This window comes from Onychostruthus taczanowskii, unplaced genomic scaffold (genome assembly GCF_017590055.1).
Source record: "Onychostruthus taczanowskii isolate IOZ18803 unplaced genomic scaffold, ASM1759005v1 scaffold61, whole genome shotgun sequence".
NCBI lineage: Eukaryota > Metazoa > Chordata > Aves > Passeriformes > Passeridae > Onychostruthus > Onychostruthus taczanowskii.
In genome coordinates, this window is record NW_024503790.1 from 4,414,548 (window position 1) to 4,432,750 (window position 18,203).

An 18,203-nucleotide genomic window follows, 5' to 3' on the forward strand; every position below is an offset into this window, starting at 1 on the left:
ATAAATGTCCCACCACCATACAACTGATTAACATTTCAATGAAACAGAGGTCCAGCATTCCTGCAAACATTCCAGGTGTACTTGCCAACTTTTCCAGCCCAGGCTGATGCCTGAGTCAGCGTTGGTTTGCTCTGGGCACAGAGATCCCTTCCAGCACAGAAAGGTATTTCTCTTTTAATCTACTTCTCCCTCTTTGCTCTCTTTATTTCCCACTTGGATCAGACTTTTGAGCAGCTGCAGCACCAGAATGAACAAACCCAGGGTGGATCATGGCTGAAGTGCATTTTAAGAAGCCCGTGACAGAACCTGAGCAGCAGCCACGCTCGCTGGTGCTCGCTGCCAGTTCCAGTTCTGCCCTGTGATGTCACACGAGGTCACATTTCTGCAGTGCCAAACAAAGGCACAGAAGGGTCTCATTTAAATTACAACAGCCTTTCATCCCCAAATAAATATTTGAGTGCCTGCTTGTGCATTTCCAGTTCTGCCGTGCAGGACTTAATGCAGATGTTGGCTGCCCTGTGCACTGAGCCTGGGCTAAGAGCTGCTTTTACCCTGGGTGTTCTGCCCAAGCTGCCATGTGGGACCAAGGTTTATTTGGCTGACACAAGGGCCAGTAAAAGTGTTCATAATATTATTTTTTAAATGAAATATTTAGTCAATTATAATTGACTGAAGTTTAGTTATCACGTGCCAATTTCCAGTGTGAGTAGGACATTATCAAAAATTACCTTTAGGATAAAATAGAGATGGTGGGGGTTGAATTTTCCCATGCAAGGCAAATATTAAATATAGGAAAACCTTCTGTGAGAGCCAGACTATTGAACAGTCTGCTTGGATTACTGGGAGACAAGTTGGCAAGTACATGAATTCATTGCTATAAAAATAAGACCATATAAATATTTGCAAAACCCAGAAAAATTGTCATACAAACAACACAGACAAATAATATCCACCAAAAAGAAAAAGGAAGCACTGATGGAATGGGTGACACGCAGTGCAGGGCCCAAGGTGTCATTCTGGCTTGTTGGCTGCAGCTTTGTTAAGCTGGACACTGTTGCTTGAATCAATGAAGTGATTCAAGAACACAAAGGCAGATTTGATTAACTTGGGGGGGGAAAAAATTTTAAAAGAAGGAAAAAAAATAAAAGAGAGCAGTTTTGAGGGAGATCCAGGACACTGTGCTTTCAGCCTCCAGCCCAGCTTTTACAGGGCTGTTTCACTCTGGAAAGCAGACTTGAAAAACAGCACAAGAGGCTTTCCCACAATTTAGCAAATGATTCACTGTCAATGTTCTTTTCAGCGTGAAAGAAGGGGTTTGAATGATAACCCTCCAGAGAAAAGGCAGGAGAGGGAGAGGCTCAGAGAAGGGGGAGAGTGGCAGGACTTTTATCCTGGATCTGCTTCACACGGGGAGGGCTCTGTGGCTGTCCATGACCCCACAGGGGCGAGCCAGTCAAATGTCACAGCTCATGTTCCATGAGTTGGAGAGCTCGGAAATGCTACCAAGGAAAGGTTGATGCTGATGAAGCTACCAGCTCAAGGCATGCAGGTGTGTGGTGGTGTCTGCACCTCCCTGGGGCAGGAGGGGTACCTTCAAGGCGTCTAAAAACGCTCTGCTTCTAAAAGGAGACTTTTTTGACATAGAGAAGCCCACTGAAATCACAAACAGACAGAGTAAAGGCAGAGTAACGGTGAGGGAGGAGCTCAGAGATAGGCACATCTAGAAAAACCACAAGAAATCCTGCACTACATCAGCAGACCACAGAAGAGACAGAAACAAAGAAAAGCTTTTCCAGGAAACAGAGCGATCTGGAAGAGATTTCACACATAAGTTAAGGTGAAAAAAAACAAAAACAATCTAAGACTGTTTTAGTAAGACTAAGCTACTGAGCAGGTGGAATATTTCCCTTTATTAAAAAGTCCCAAAATGTAAATGTTTTCATTAGAATCTCTGGATTAATAAGGGATGGGTAAAACCAGGCTGATAACTGGGGTGATTTTTCTGCCCATAATTAAGAGAGGAGAAAAGAAAAAATTCTAATTTCTAAAATTCTTTAGCCAAAAATCAAAGCAAAAAGTGATTCAGACAGACCAAACCAGAAAGGGACGTGTAATATTTGTTCCACATTTTCAGTAGTTTTTATTAAAAAATTTAAATTAAAAAAAAAAAAAAAAACACAAAACCACAACACATACAGATTTTCCTTCCAAATCCTTATATTTTGTCAGTGCACAGAACCACTTCCTAACACCAGCAAGCCCAGAGAGACTGCAGTGACAATGAGAAGCAATCAGGGAACGCCAAGAAAAATCCATGTCCCAAAAAACCTGCCAAAGTTTAAATGGACAGGTTGCTCTTCTGCAAACTATCACTGCCAGTCACTCATTAAGAAGTTAGTAAGAGCAAATAATTCTGAAAGGCCAGGAAATCAAGGCTAAACAGAGAGAGAATTTGCCAAAGGAGGTTTGAATTGAAAATACCTCGAACATTCCCAGAGGATGAACATTGGCCCTTCCATTAAACACTGCTCGCAAGGGCAGCGACTGGAGTTAAGTAACTGAGTGATGATTAAAAGTATAAAAAAGCTGTTTTCCTGTTCAGAATTGCTCAAATTTCCCTCTGGAGGAGGACCTGGGCATTCCCAGCCCGCTGGATGCCTCCTCCTGCTGTCCTGATGCTGATATTGCATCTCACTGCTGCGGGACAAACCGGGATCCTGCAAGGAGCTTTGTGCCTGATTTCACTGAAATTAACAGCACAGATCACTGCACTCAGAGGACAGGAGCTGTCTCCTTTTTATCTGGCCTAGAACAAGTCTGAAATTAGGGCTTTACTTTCGTGGCAATTGAGATGTGGCACCCTGAGAGTTGTTTGTTTCCTGCATATGAAGCAAACACACAAGGAGTGTAAACATGTCCAGCTACTACCAGCATCACCTTTCCTCTGTTTTAAGAGTTATTATGGCAAAAAATCAAAAGCAAAAAAAAGCTTGTGGAATTTAATTAAAGTGCCAAAACAACGGGCAGAGCCTTTATGGCAACAGCTTTGCAGGGAACAAGTGCTCAGGGTTAAGGTGTGTAACCTTTGGTCAGCAAGGTGCACCCACAGTCACATTATTTATATAAATGTGTGTGCTGCAAGAAAATAACCTTCCCCTATGTCTTCCTCAAAAAGGCACTGCAAGAATCTTTTTGATAACTTTCCCTGTGATTTGCCTTTATCTCCATGGATATTCAGAAAGATCTCAGGCTACCATGACAAGCACAGAGATCATTTTTACTCCAAGTGAACAAAAATGTCAGCCTGGACCTTCACCCCCTGATCTTCTCTGGTGTGGTACAAGATCCTGGCAGCTCCTGTGGGGCTGTTGCACACCAAGGAGACACTCACCTTACCACTGATGTCATTTATAGCCACATGCACAAAGATGGAAGCCTCTTCTATGCCTTCCAGGTACACGTGTCTGTAACCTGAAACAGAGGGAGCAGAGCTGGCACAGGGCTGGGACAGGTCACAGGGGGAGCAGCTGGAGGTTTTCCTTTTGTGAGCAGCAGAAGAGATCAAGCAGGTTTCTCCCAGCTCCTCCTCACAGTGAGGATCCAGGCTTGAGCATCACCTTGCCACGCTCAGGTACCTGAGCCACACCACCTGCAAACTTCACCCCCCTTTTTTGTCATGATTTCATAAAACAGCCCTGTCCTGTTTCATCCAGGCTCTGTTATTGCTGCTGTCAAGCTATGATTTAAACTTGACCACATTCCCTCCTCTGGAGTTTTAGTCCTTTATTGAGACTGCAAACCTTTCATCCAAGGTCAGTTTAGTGAGACTGGATGGTTTTTTTAATCTTAAAGACAAACTTTTTTCTTTACTTTGAAAGGAAAGAAAAATACACACACAAGAAGTTTTAATGTGAAAGAAGACTGAAATGAAAACAGAAAGAGGAAACTGTCAGAAAATGGCATTTAATGGCCTGGATCCCATCATTAGAAGAGGTAACTTTCTATTCTGTGTTAAACTACTACTCATAGTCACAAAACCAAGCAAAACCCTAGAGATTTTTTTCAAAAACTGGTATGAAGAAAGAGAGTGAAAAGCACTAAAGGAGTAAAGATTCTGTATAGCAGCCTGCCAAGCCCACAGTATTTACCCACCCTGCTTAACCATCTTACCCACTTTTTCAAAATCTAATCCCAAAAATCTAGAGCTAATTGATTTAGTCTTCATCACCTTATCAGTCAGGAGCTGATTAAGGCAGACAACTCAGGGCCCAAACTCCAGTCTCTTGTCCTAACTAGAAATTTCCGTAGCAGACAGATGAATTTTGATTTTTTTCACAGGAAAAAATCCCAGCCCATTAATTTGGGATGTCAGCTTTCCCTTACCTGGCATCATGCTGCTGAAGGCTATTGTCCTCTGCCCGATGAAATCCCTCCCGATGGGGTCGTGGTCCCATACCAGGAACCGGATCAGGGCAATCTCTGGCATGTGCACTGTGAACACCAAGGTCTCCTCCCACATGGGGTTAAAACCTTCCAGAGGGGGAATCAGCCTTTAGGAATCTCATTCACAACAAACAACAAGTCTGCCCAAGCTGTGGTGTCGTTCTGGTTTTCCTGACTGATTGATTGTTCTCGGAAAATCCAGTATTCCCACAAGGAACAGAGTTGGGTCTTGCCTAAATTTGGCCAACCTGCCTTTTGACCACAGCAAGCTCAAAATACCCTTCTCTCACACATAATGAGAAAACAAATGTTTTGTTTCTTACCAAGGCCTTCAGCATATTTATACCAACTCAAACAAGTCAAAATCCAGTTTAATTAACATTTAAAATGCTGAAATCCAATTTTCAGTGTTCTGCCATAATAGGCACCAAATCTTATCTACTCCTATTCTTATGAAAAAAACTTGCCTGAAAGAGGACGTTTCAGCCATAAAAAAACCTAAATCCCAGACAATCTTACCATTATCATCAACTACTCTGGTTTGTTCTTTGAAGCAATCAACAGGCAAGCCTATAACTTCTACTTCAACAAATGGATCTATGATCTGAAAAAAAAAACAACAAATATTGAAAAGAAAGAGTGGCAAAGATGAAACCCAAGCAAATGGCTTTTACAATATGGGCACTGTACATGAGTGTCTGGGTAATTATTGGTCCTGAGCCTTATGGAGTGGATTATTAAATTGATAACATTTCTCTCTCTTGTTTTTTTTTTTTTTTTTTTGCTTCTTCTGGAAGTATTGTGTTGGCAACTGAGGAAAACCATCAAAGCACAGCTGTGATGCTTAAAAGAGAAGAAAACCACCTGAAGATGTAGGACGTTCATGACCTAATTTATTCATGGTCTGTGTCTCCTGACAAGCAACTGCAGGATGTGAAATCCTCATCCTCAGCCCAGCCAGAATGGAAATAAACCTTCTGCATCACAAAATAACAACCACAGCTGTCCCATACCTCTCCTCTGTCTCCCAGCATGGAATCACGTGGTTTGGGGAGCTGTTGACCACTGATAATTCTTAGAACCAGCTGTTTCTTCAATTGACCAGGCAGGGGGTCTTCAGAATTTGGGTTAAAGACACCTGTAAGAATGAAGGGTCCCATAATGTGAAAGTGCAACATGACTTTAATTACAGATACCTTCTGGCTCTTTGGATCCTGGCATCAGAAATGAATATCTAAACAAACTGCAACAAGGCCTCACAGTCAATCCTGTCCTGCAATCAGTGTTGCACTGGTTGTGCTGCTTTTCCTTACCTTGACACATGCAGTTTGGTTTGAGGACATAGCCACAGTTCCCATTGGCACTGAATTTGGCCCGGTTCAGTTGCAGCATTCTCCCCTCTGACTGGTAGTTTAGTGCAACTATTAAAAAAAAAATCAGATTCCAATTTGACCTCTTAAATGCAAAAAAAAAAATCAGATATCTTATGGAAGACTATTCTCATCTATTACAGCTTCAGGGGGAGAAGCTCTCCAGAAGAGCTGGACTCTGAAGCCCTCTTGCATTTGAGAAGTTCTTTTATTTCCATTTACCAGACAACTCCTTGCATGTAAATCACATGTTCAAGGTAATCAGTCCAGGGACAGTACCAAGGAGGACTCCATGGTCAGCAAAGCTGGGTAAGCAGAGGAATCAGAGTGTCCTAAGGGGTGATTCCAGAGCTCCTATTCAAACAACCTGTTGAACTAAGCTCTTTTCTGACCCAGAGATGGGGCAGCTGAGAGGTGTTTCAAAAACTTTTATTCTATTTTCAGTCTCATGTGAAGGGTGAGACAACACAGATGTTATAATTCACACCACCACAAGCAGAAGCCAATTATTTCCTAATTACAATACAATTATAAGCATTCCTTGGCCTATCAGCTTCTGTTATAAATGTTTTAAAGCCAATCATCTAAAATTTCCCCTTGTAAATCTCACTACAAAGCACCTTTCATAGTTCTGTTTCTCCAAAGTATCCAGCCTTATTTGCAAGGCCATCCTTTGAAACTTGTTTCTATCTCCATTTCTCCCTCAACAACGTCTATCCTATTCCATGGACGGAATTCTCTACAAATCCATTTCCCACAACATCCCTCCCAAAAACAGAAGGAAAAATAAAGACGTTTCCTTCCAGCTCACCAAGCTGGCAGCCAGCATTCCAGAAGGGCTGGGGGTTGTAGTTGCTGGAGTCCACTCTGTAGGAGGAGGGGTAGATGCGGGACAGCTGGTGCTGGTTGAAGCGCAGGTACTGCGCTGGCTTCTGCTGCAGGATCTGGTGGGCTTTGGTTTCACTGAAAGATGAAACCTGCCAGCTGGAAGAGACTGCAGAGGAGATTAGAGGTAATCTCCTTATTCATTTATTCATTATCTAGATAAAGCTTTCAAAAGTACATAGCATTGGTTCCTTTTTAGCTATCAAGCATCATTTCAGTGCATGCCACTCAGAGGGAACTCTGTTTTCCTTAAATTACAGCAGACACTGTGCTTATTGGAGCAGTTGTGGTTGGGAAAGTGAAGCTGAATATGATGATGACCTGAATCTTCATTAAGAAGTCTTCTTCTAATGAAAATATATGCAAGAACATAAATATTTCCATTTCTTTGTGCAGCAATTATTTTCACCAAACTTTTAGTTCAACTTACTTTCAGTTTCAACATCATGGATGCCAACAGACTTTGTGTATTTCACCAGGTCAGACAGGGCCCTGGACAGCTTCATTGTCTTCTTCTGTCGGCTTACCCTAGAAAGGTAACAAATTAACAGAACAAATCAACTTCCCACCAATTAAGGGGTAAATGTTATCTTTCATATTTAAAAATAAATCAGGGTAAAGAAATAGATGAGACAGTAAGAGCTCAAAATGTGTAAAAGGTCCACTGTGCCTTGCTAATTAATCTGAACAGCACCAAGAGGTCATTCTGGTGATTTTGTGGCAGACATTGCATCTCCCCACAATCCTGTCACCAACAAACTGGCATCTAGACCAGATGCAAACCTGTTTAGTGGGTGCATTTATGCTGGCATATTTTAGCAACAAAGTTGTCCAATCATTTGTTAACAAACCTGCTGTAATGTACAGAGCTCCTGGCCAAATTCCCTTGAGAATCCGAATCGTCTTCACCCTCTTCCAAACTTGATGCCTTTTTCAATTTGCTTCCTTTTTTCTGTGCCAGAAGGAAATAAAACCACAATATCATATCTGTGTGATCAAAGTTTGAGCAGCTGGCTACAATTCTGCTTTGTTATGCCAATGAGTGTGTTACTTAGAGAAAATGGAAAATGACAGCTTTCGTAACACTTGGCTCTGCAGCACAATTTGCACATGGGGAAAACTCAGCCCAAGGTCTGAGCCTTGTTATAAAGGAAGCCCAAATCCTCAGATAAAAGGTGTAAATTATTTTTTGTCGTTCTCAGGTAGATCTTGGATGCCCTCAGACCTTCATATAGATTGAATCTCTGTTGTTATGCACAATGATAAGCAGCTCCCCAGCCTGCCTGTTCAGTGAACAGCCTCAGAGCGAGGTGCTGCAGATGTTGCAGTTATGAAATTCCTCTCCTCTGCGTGCAAAACCAAAAATCCCTCCAAGAATCCAAGCTCTGGTGCAGACCTCACCTTGGCAGGGGCTCACCTTGCGTTTGGAGAAGCTGCCCATGAGTGACCTGCTGTGCCTTTTGCTGGCACTGAAATCTTCCCCAGATTCTGCATCATCCTCAAGTTTACTCTGAAGCAACCAAAGAGAGAGGAAAAAACACAGGAGCTCAGAGAGAGTGCTCAGACAGTCTCTGGATATCAGCACAAACAGGAGGGGGTTTTGGCACTGACTATTCTGGGTAACATCTCTGCTAAAGGGTTTGGAAGCCTTGACCTTGTAGTGGCTCTCACAAGAATTCTCTGATGCATCATGTAAAGCATTGGATTTAAAATACATCAAAACTCACCCCATTGAATGTTTTGGGAAGCTGTTTTTTAGTTCTCATCCCTAGTTTAGTTTTAATCCCTGGTTATTACACCTGCTTGTTGTTGGCAGATCTCCACTGCTTTTCACTTGCATGGAACAATCTTCCCAAAGTTTTTGTGGCTTATTACAAAGTCTAAAATGAAAATGCCTCAACTTCATGAAGTGTAGTCTGTGGGCTGAGTACATTTTTATAAATTAGAGTTAATATAAAACTAAAATTTAACTGAAAATGCATAGAACACAGAGAACTGAGGAACAAAAAGAGCCCAACATTCATAAGCAGTTTTTATAAAGGAAAATCAATTTTTTTCTGTTGAAAAGTCATTTCAGAGTACATTTCATGCTCCAATTGCTGTGTGAGCAAGATAAATAGTTTGTATATCTGACAGTGATGTTCACCTGGCATCATCATTAACTGCATGAATTCAGCTATGAAACTGAAGTCAATAGTACAAGATATATTTAGTAAACTAATGAAACACAAGTACAATTAAATACAAATTCACCTTCTTACTATCAGACTTCAGCCCAGCCTTTCCTGAGGATGGCAGAGTGGAAACTGTAAAATTGTTTGGATCTTCACAGTCACGGATTTTGGATTCTTTTATCAGTGAGTCAAGTTTTTTCTTTGCTATATTCTCCACTCTTTTCCTGTTAGCAGATGCCTGCAAACAAACCATTAAATCATTAAACAAGGCAGTGATGAAGAAAGCATCATGTGAGTTCCATGCCATGTCCAGGCTGACTCTGCAGCTGCAGTAGGTGCAGGATCTTTTGGGTGGAATGGATGGGAGATGATTTAGAATCCTCTTTTCAGCAGATCAAAGGCAAAATGCAAGAGAACTCCTGTTCCTGCTCTGTGTGCACCATGGCCAGTGTGGGGAAGTGAGGAAATAAAACTAAAAATAAAAATCAAGATCTTCCTTTTTCACTCAGGTCTTTTAAGGGGTGGCAGATTGTGTTCTCTCTGTAGGCCCCAAGAATTCCCAGTTACATTTGTCATGAAACAAACTCTGATTTTCTGAACTCTTCAAAATTTCATTTTGGAAAGCAAACCGGGTGTAGGAAACCTCAGACTTAAAGCATCAGTAAATCTCAGCAAAGTGAACTGTTAGTAACAAAGATGGTGCTGTAAAATATTGAAAAGTGATATGCTAACATGTAATAACTTCCAAAGAGCAAAGATATTATTTTTCTCCTTTGGTAGTCTTATTCACAAAGAAGTTTCTCTTTTAGATGAAAAGGATCAGATCCATAATACAAAACGAGGAAATAGCCTGAGGGAGAGAGGACTGAGAATGCAAACTCTCTCCAAGGCAATCTAGTTCATGTCATTAAATGGTTTTGCTGTGTTTTGTATTGTTTCTGCAAGGTGCAGTGGAATTTGCCAAAAGATTAAAGTGACAAAAAATAGAACTTTTAAAAAAAAGATGAAGAAATAAGGGATTTTCAGATTGAAGCCAGCAGAGATTTTTCTTCCAGTAACAATCAATCAAGCCCAGCATTCAACAAAGCAAAGGGATGCTCTGTAAAAATGACCACAATTTAATGAAAATAGAATATTTTCTTCTCTCTTTTTTTTTTTTTTTTTTTTTTTTTCTTTTAGGGGAAAGCACACTGTGATGCACTGAAGAGTCGTGAGATATTACCCTTTAATATTCTAAACTTGAAACATAACCCCTAGAGCAGGTGCTGCTTCCTGTGCACTTTTGTCAGTCTGCCCCCATGAAGGTTTAGAACCTGAACCACTTGTGATGAATCCCAAAGATCAGACCCCACCCCAAATCCAGAGAGCTCCTACAAGGAGCTGACATGGGAAGCCTTGGCAGACATTTACATTCACTTCACTTACATCTCCATTCATTAGTTTACAGTCATCATCAATCTCATCAGCACTGTCCTCATCAGAAACTTCTCCTTCCTCTGCATCATCACTGATGTTGGCTGGAAGTTTCTTGCCCTAGAAGACAAATTTATTACAGAGGCAGGTGATCATGCAGCACTTGCTATGACATATTGTAAAAAAAACCCCAAAATTATTCAAAGCATGTTCTTTCCAGGTTGTTACTGACTGAGAAGACTTTTTTTTCTGAACCTTAAGTAGCAGTTTCCTAAGGTCTGCTTTTGTGAAGTGATTTAAGTTAGGGTACAGTGATAATCAGGCAGAATTCACCATGACAAGCAAGAGGAGGGAAAGGACACATGAAGCAGGAGTTTACCTTAACCAGGATCTTCCCTTTAAGACTTGCTGGTGAAGGGAGCTTTGTGGAGTCATCGTTGTGCACAGAAGACAGATCCAGTTTGTCTCCCAGGATTTCTGTGAGATACTGAGCCATCTTCTTCTGCTGCACGATGCTGCAGTGGTTCTCAATGGACAGGATCACAGGGTACCTGCAGAGACCAGAAAGCATCAGCTGCAAATTTGGCTTTGACAGCGTGAAGGCTTTTCCCACTAACAACAGAGCAGTATCATACAGATAAACCTGCAGACAAAGCCTCTTCTACAAAAATAGCAAATGTTGTTTCTAGTTTTAGTTTTACTGTTCTCATTTATTGTTGGTTATCCAAGCCAAGGCCAAAGAACAACAATGCCTGGTTGCAGATAAGATCTGTGGAACATCTACTCCAGTGTGGTCAGTGCTAGTAAAACCACACTGAAGATGGATTTCTCTTTAGAGATGATGCTTTTCTAAGATCAGCACAACAGCCTTTTATAAAGGAGTTTTGCAGGATCAAACTATCAGGGATTCATTAATTAAAAATAAATTATTTCTATTCTGACATCTGGCCTTCATTAGCTCCTCATCAGGATTTGAACCCCACCAGGACCAAACTTTCCCAGTTGGTGATGTGGTCCCAGTTACACTTTTTTGCAAAGGTTAAAAAACCTGAACAATTTCAGAAGCACTGCCTTTGATTTGTTTAACATGACTTCAGGCAAACTGCAAAAAGTATCAGGCTCACAAGAAGTTCACCTGGCCTAAAAATTCCGTGCAAATTTAGCTCTATTTGTAAAGGCAGATGGGCTGCTTTGGGGGAGCTACTGGAAAAATTTTACAGCAATAAAGTAATTTCTGTTTAAAAAAAAAAAAAAAAACCCAAAGGTTGACACACACATTTTGACTGTGTGGAGGAGGAGAAGAGTAACTGCCAAGGTATATGAAATTTCCCATGAATAATACTGATTTTCTGAGCAATGTACCTGTAGGGAAAAAAAACTTCTTTCTGATGAACACTCTGCTTTGTCCACAGTCAGGCTGCTCTCTCTTTGGATTCTTTATTCCCTGATTTGTTTCCTATCCCTGGAGCACCCAGGTGTAACCTTGGCAGCACCAGAGTGCACATCTAGAGAGACAAAGTGGTTTAACTGCCAGCCCTTCACTGAAAACCTTCACTGGCAAATGCTGTTGTCCCTCAGGTGTTGGGCAAGCTCAAGAAAGCCAGCTCCACGCCTCTGTGCAGAATGTCCCTACTCAGCTTTGCCTTGGTGTTTCTTTCTGAAGGATCTGAAGGATTCCCCCCAGAAAACAACTCCAAATCCTGTCTGGAATTCTGGAGCAGGTCGGGGATGTACAAGGACGCCAGGGAACCCTCCCATTCATAGCCCTGAGACTCAGAGGTTGGCAGGCTGGATACATACTCATTCTTGATAAAGGCATATTTGTTGATGGTTTCAATCACATCTTTGAAGAGGATTTTGGAAGTCAAGGTGTATCCATGGTGGACAATTGGTTCCCCATCTGGCCCATCCCAGCAGTCAACTGTAGGACAGAAGCAGTGACACCATCAGAGCAGGAACACCTGGGCCACCCTCTGTGGGGGACAATAAAACCCTGAATTTCCCTTCAGCAGCTCAGCCAGCCATGTCCCCAAAGCAGGGCACAGGTTCATTCCCACCCTGCATCTCCCTCCTCTCTGTGCTGAGCATCCTTCCTGGGAAGGAACTTCCTGAGCTTGGCCTCATGCTGGGACCAGGTGACAGTTCCCACTGTCTGAGAAAGCCCCAAGCAAAGAAACTCTTTTTAAAAGTACTGAGGAGTTTATGGCAGGGAGAGAGGTGACAGAGCAGAGCATTGCTTTCATTGTGCTCCTGCTGAACCTGAAAAGGAAAGCAGAGACTCTCAGCCAAGCTGCACACACCAGAGGCCAAGCCAACACCTGCTCATCCCTGACTTTGTCTATAACACTTGTCTATTATAATATTTCCATGGAATGTTTTACTCCTCTGAAGCACCCAATGGCACAATCCAACCTGAGCAAACCACATTTGCCTTCTGAAAGGCTGTGCAAACACCGTGATGGTCAGAACATTAAAGATGATTATGAAAGAGGCAATGTCTCAGAAAGGCAGCACAAGAAGGGATTGCACAAAAAGGTCTCCTGGTCACTGCAGAGGCTGTCACCATTTCACAGAATACTTCCCTGAGCAGAAATATCCACTTTCCTCTCAGGTGTGGCAGGAACTCTGCCATATTTGCCAGTCTGGTTGTCACACACTTGGCTAGGCAGGAGAAGCACCAGTGCACTCTGCCCAACATCAGCATTCTCTCTACAACAGGACTTTTACTGCTTTTTCCCTCACTATCAACAACACCACTCCTCAAATGTCTGTATTATTTCCATGCTCAAGAAAATTTCTCCGTTCTATCACAGCATTATTTTGTTGCTATTTATGAAAGGAAAACAGCATTTTCCCAGGATTTTTCCTCTCCCCAGCTACCATGCCTTCTGCAGAAGTCACAAATTTTTTTTCAGAAAGGAGGAACAAGACCACAGAGCCCACTGGCAGCTCCTTTTGCTCTTTACCTTCCACACAGCGACAGCCAGACTGTAGCACCCATGCATACATGTCCACCCTGGACTGGGACATCAGCTGATCTCCCATGAGGTAGGTGTTGTGTGAAGAGGTAATGAAATAGTGACTCAGGGGGTAGCTCATGTCCTGGTTCACTTGGTAATGTTCTGGGTTGAAGATGTCCCCCGACGGACTCCGCATGTAATTGGTGAAACCTGTCAACAAACAACACCGTAAATAACACAGTTTCATCTTTTTTGTTGCTGTAACCTCCCTAAAACCAGCCTAAAATGCATCCCTGTATTCACGACCATATTTAAGATAAAGAAATAGCACCACTACACCCAAACTGTCACCATGACTAAGTGCAATTATTGTTTTGTATGTTTTCTTGCTCTGCCTTTCCTGAGAAAAAATATGTCTATTTAATCCAAATCTTATAACTTGTGTCAAAAGATTCTGCTAGGACATTGGGTCATATGGCATATAAAAGCCTCCAGAGATCTGCAGTCATATCCTGGAGTTGCTCCTCAGTGAAATCTTGTAAGATCTACAGTATTGGGCTGTGTAGAGACAGGTTTCGATGGTCCAGGAGATACTCTTCTCTCCTCTTGCAGTATTTTCCAAAAAAAAACCACCAAAATATGACAGTTCACATTGGCTTGTACAAGCTACACTCTCTAATTTGGATATGACACCACAAACCTGCCTGTGGAGTGAGGCGCTCTGCAGTACTGCATTCATGTCACTTCAGAGACTAAAGTTCACTCCAGAATTGACACTGAAATATCAATTATCTGTGGGGCTTTCAGTGATGCTACCAGAATAATTTATTTTCCAGAGCAGTGGAATGCTTGCAAATCCTACATACATCATCACCTGGGCCCTCTGTGTATTGCAATCACTACTCTAGTTCAGAAGCAAAGTTTTAGCAAGTTATGATTTCATCTTTGTGTGAAATTGCTCTCTCAGACCTCCAGTAGACATTTGTGCACATATCACCGCCACTTTCACAATTCAGACTGACACAAAACACTGTAACTTCCACTTCAAATCTTCCCCAAAGGTTTTTCTTTCACCATCAAGGAAAGACTCAGACTCCCATTCACACCCTTTGCTGACAGCGATGATGCCTTTGGTCAGTAGGTTTCTGCTTCAAGACTTCTAATGCTCCTGACATTTCACTCATTCCATAAATGAATCAGTGCCCCTGTAAAAATCCTGCCAGACTTCCAAAGGTCTTAACACACTTTGTTAAGTGTGACTGTGACAGGAGAAAATGTCACCTTTATGATGGTCCTCCTAGGCTCCACATTTGGTGTTAATGAAAGTTTTATTAGAGGAAAAGAGCTAATAAACACAAATAGCAGCCAAAACATTTTGAACAACACACTGGGACACAGTGCCAGGGAATTCAACTCAGCCCAGCTGAATATTGGAGTCTCTTGGAACACCATGATCAATGAGCACATCAGTGATAGAGGCAGGGTGAAAACAGAAGATGAACCAAGGCAGAGCAGCCACTGTGGCAAATGGATAGAGCACAGAGTGTGTCAGCAAACACACAGCCAACCACTGTGGCAGGTAATCAGCTCTTCCTGCAAACCAATCAGCTGCTGCAAGATTAATTCCACCCAGCACTGGGACGGCAGCTGCTGCAACACCACCATTGTTTGCTTTAAGCTCTTGTTAAAATACCATGGCATGATGGCTGTAGTGAGTTCACACTAACTGGATTTATCAGTCCTACAAGGAAGAAACAGGAATGGAGGAAGCTGCTGTCAGCAGTGAGTCCCACAGGACTGCGGGTCACACTCAGGGAAGGTGCACTGGCAGGTGTCACTTTGATCAGCAGACAGAGGTAAAGAGTTTTTTTAGACTCTGTGAATGAGTCCATTATCACAGGCAGTCCAAGGTGCTCCATGACAAAAGCCAGCACAGCTGAGGACAGGCACGTGAATCAATAGGAAAGGACAAAGATCACTGTACTGTTATCTCACTACTACTGAGGTGCAGCCAAGTGTGGGCAGGATGCTCCTGTCTGGGCTGTACCAATGTGAGGGATAATCAGGCAGCTCCAGCTTCCATGGCTGCTGCATTTCAGTCCCCAGGGCAGCACTGGACTTGTTTTCTGGGAGGCAGGAGACATCTAAAGTCTCAACTCCACACAGACAAGAGAGGAATAACTCCTCTGTGTGTGTGCACACATGTTCATACATGGTGTACATGCAGAAACAGATTTAGGATTTTTAAGCAGCTCTTCCTCCTTTGTCAGCCCCAGCCCAGCAGTATGCCCCTGTCAGCTCCTCAGTCACCTCTGTTTGGATTTCATCAGAAATGTCCTGCATTAATTAAGCTCTAGATTAGGTCTGTTCTGTTCTGTTCTGCTGCACTTGCTGCAAGTTACTGGAGGGGTTAAGGTCACAAAGCTTTTTCCAGTTGTCTCCAAATGACCTCACCTTCTCCTTCCCTGTGATCAGGAGCAGACACCAGCAGAATGTCACCATGCTGGACTCTCTCTTATCCTAACCCATAAATTCTCTGATGTTTTGTCATCCATTCTGAGGCAAAGCAATTGTATAGATTTTGTTATTGTTGTTATTGTTTTCCTCTATGGAAACTTACAGTAGTTTGAAAAGCCTACTCTTTACTTTTTTAGGTATGAGGAAGGCAAGATAATGAACTTGCTTATTCATTATTTATGTGACTGCAACTGTCTGTAAAGACCAGAAAATGAAAAGAATGTCATCTGCTCCCTCACTGGCATTAGCATAAGCATTAAAATAAATTGAAAATTTAGTCTGGAAGTAGAACAGACCTTGACCCATCCTAAGCAACCACCTTACACAGTGTACCAGAAACTACCCACTTCTTCCTGCAGGAAACCAAACAACTTCTGTTCTGTCACTTTTCAGGATGACAACACACCCACAGAAATGGACAAGACTGATTTTCTAAACGTCCAAGAACTTTTGCAAAGAACCTAATTCTTCAGGAATATACTCCCTTCTTGGGGTCAATAAGATCTGGCTGAAGATTTACTATTTAGGGGAAAGGACTTACAGTCAGCCCCCAAAATAACAGCTACCAGCCTGGTGGTACAGCATTGATATATTTAGAGAGAAGGCTTCAGCAGGAAAGGTCAGGAAGGCAGGACCAATTTCATCTATCATCCCCCTCAGACATTTACTCTGGATCACATCACTCCTCTTATATTTAGACTTAAATGATTTCCAAAAATACCTGCAGGAATGATGCCACTAAATTCAACTGTATTTTCCAAAAGCACAAATAGAGACACCTCCAGTTCCAGCTGATTTTCAATGAGTGCTGCTTCATCCTGATATGTACCTTTCAAAACTCCCCCAAAGAGATCTGATTTTTTCAGGTTCCTCAGTAAATGGTAGATATTTTTTAAAAAGGCAAAAATACTGGAAACATCCTCTATACAACATGACAAAATTCCACATCTATATATTCTGCAAGCTGCAGCAATATTCTCCTGAACATTGAGACTGTTCCCTTTTCCCCACAAAAGCTGCACCAGCCAGCTTACCATCAATTCCCAGGGCTCCCTCCTTCTTGTTCTCTGGGCATGGCTCAAACTTGCTGATGATTTCCAGGCAGTGTTCTTTAGTCACATTTGTCATCTGTAAAAGCAGCAGAAGTGCAGTGTTAACTATTAATCACAGCTTCTCTGAGCTCTCTCCACTTCCAGTCCAACAACTGGGCAGATTATCCACAGTGGGACTCAGGATTTCCAGTTCCCCAGAGGGATTCTCACTGCTGTCAATCAGTGTCAGGGCAGATCAGAAGGGGAGCTCTCTGTGAAAAGTTTCTGTGCTATTGGCAGCTGCCTGATGACAGAGTTCTGCTTTGTAGGTCAGATCTGTTGTTAGGCACCACAGAGCGTCCAAACAGAACGAGCTTTTCCACAAACCAATGGGATTTCTTCTCTTGTAGGATTAGAGGATTAGTTTGCATTATCAAAGGGTTTTTTATTTTAAAATAAAACAAGAAAATGTCTCATCTTTATGCAGCAGACAGAAAAATCTGTTAGTAGCAGGGAAACAGAGAAACGGGACATAATGTTCTCAGGAAATCTGCTAACTTCAAGGTTGCTCTGCATTCTCAACTGAAAAAGAAAAGAGTACAAAGGGAAACGTGTGTCTGTAAATGTTGTCATTTATGAAACCAGGGATATTAATGTTGAGCTGTAACTTTTTTTTTACATAATGAAGTGTTTTAATAACTTAATTTTAACACAATTAATACTCCTGCTAATAACTGTTGATGTATTCTCTATTATCCTGATATTATTTAACATTCCTGTCCTGAGTGGTCCAGCAAATTCTTGCTATTAGATGCTGTACATGAAAACACAGCCCTTGTCATCAGAGTGCAATAAAGTGACCATCAATTTGGCAACACAAAATCTTTGCCTGGGGGAAAATGAAACCACCAGCACATCTGCTACAAGATCAATGCCTTTTCTGGGGGTAATTTAAAACCTAATAAATAAAAGTAAAAGAAGAAGACAAAAACCTTTAACTCTGGATTTGGACATTGATGATACTGGGTTCAAAAGATGAAGTTCTGGAACACCAGGTTTTCCTGGAATGGAGTAAAGGTGATTTCCCTGTCCATGTTGTATGAGAAAGGGTGGCAAGGGAGAGAGGCCCCCCCAGGCAGGATTTGGCCGTGTCAGTAATTAGCTGAGTGGATTCCTGTCCTGTGGTGAGTGTTCATTTTTCCCTCAGCATCTGGAGGATCAATTGACCAATGAAATGGAAACACACCCCACTTATCTAAGAAGATAACTGCCAGAGAGGTGGATTTTTTATTCATTCCCTTTATGGACAATGACTGAAAATCATGGACATTTATGACTTACAGGCATGAAGCTTCAGAGGAGACCATGAGAGGAAAAGGGCAAAGATAAGTCAAAGGAGTTGTTCCTGCA

At 42.1% G+C, this 18,203-nt stretch overlaps 1 protein-coding gene and 1 long non-coding RNA gene across 2 annotated transcripts in view; one reads left to right on the forward strand and one right to left on the reverse strand.

The window, feature by feature from the left end:
- Positions 1-18,203, reverse strand: part of PLCH2 (phospholipase C eta 2) — a 64,859-nt gene that overhangs the window by 7,374 nt on the left and 39,282 nt on the right. Inside the window, exons 6-20 of the mRNA XM_041419648.1 lie at positions 16,797-16,890; positions 13,252-13,455; positions 12,086-12,206; positions 10,665-10,836; positions 10,298-10,405; positions 8,952-9,110; positions 8,116-8,208; positions 7,550-7,650; positions 7,129-7,226; positions 6,625-6,807; positions 5,757-5,864; positions 5,457-5,581; positions 4,963-5,047; positions 4,384-4,530; positions 3,392-3,471 (exon numbers count right to left, since the gene is read on the reverse strand). Of these exons, the coding sequence (XP_041275582.1) occupies positions 3,392-3,471; positions 4,384-4,530; positions 4,963-5,047; positions 5,457-5,581; positions 5,757-5,864; positions 6,625-6,807; positions 7,129-7,226; positions 7,550-7,650; positions 8,116-8,208; positions 8,952-9,110; positions 10,298-10,405; positions 10,665-10,836; positions 12,086-12,206; positions 13,252-13,455; positions 16,797-16,890 (1,878 nt within the window). The remainder of the gene's footprint in view (positions 1-3,391; positions 3,472-4,383; positions 4,531-4,962; positions 5,048-5,456; positions 5,582-5,756; positions 5,865-6,624; positions 6,808-7,128; positions 7,227-7,549; positions 7,651-8,115; positions 8,209-8,951; positions 9,111-10,297; positions 10,406-10,664; positions 10,837-12,085; positions 12,207-13,251; positions 13,456-16,796; positions 16,891-18,203) is intronic.
- On the forward strand, positions 29-5,405 carry LOC121344004. The gene is made up of 3 exons (XR_005953775.1): positions 29-163; positions 3,879-3,993; positions 5,241-5,405. It is a non-coding gene; the product is annotated as an uncharacterized LOC121344004 (long non-coding RNA).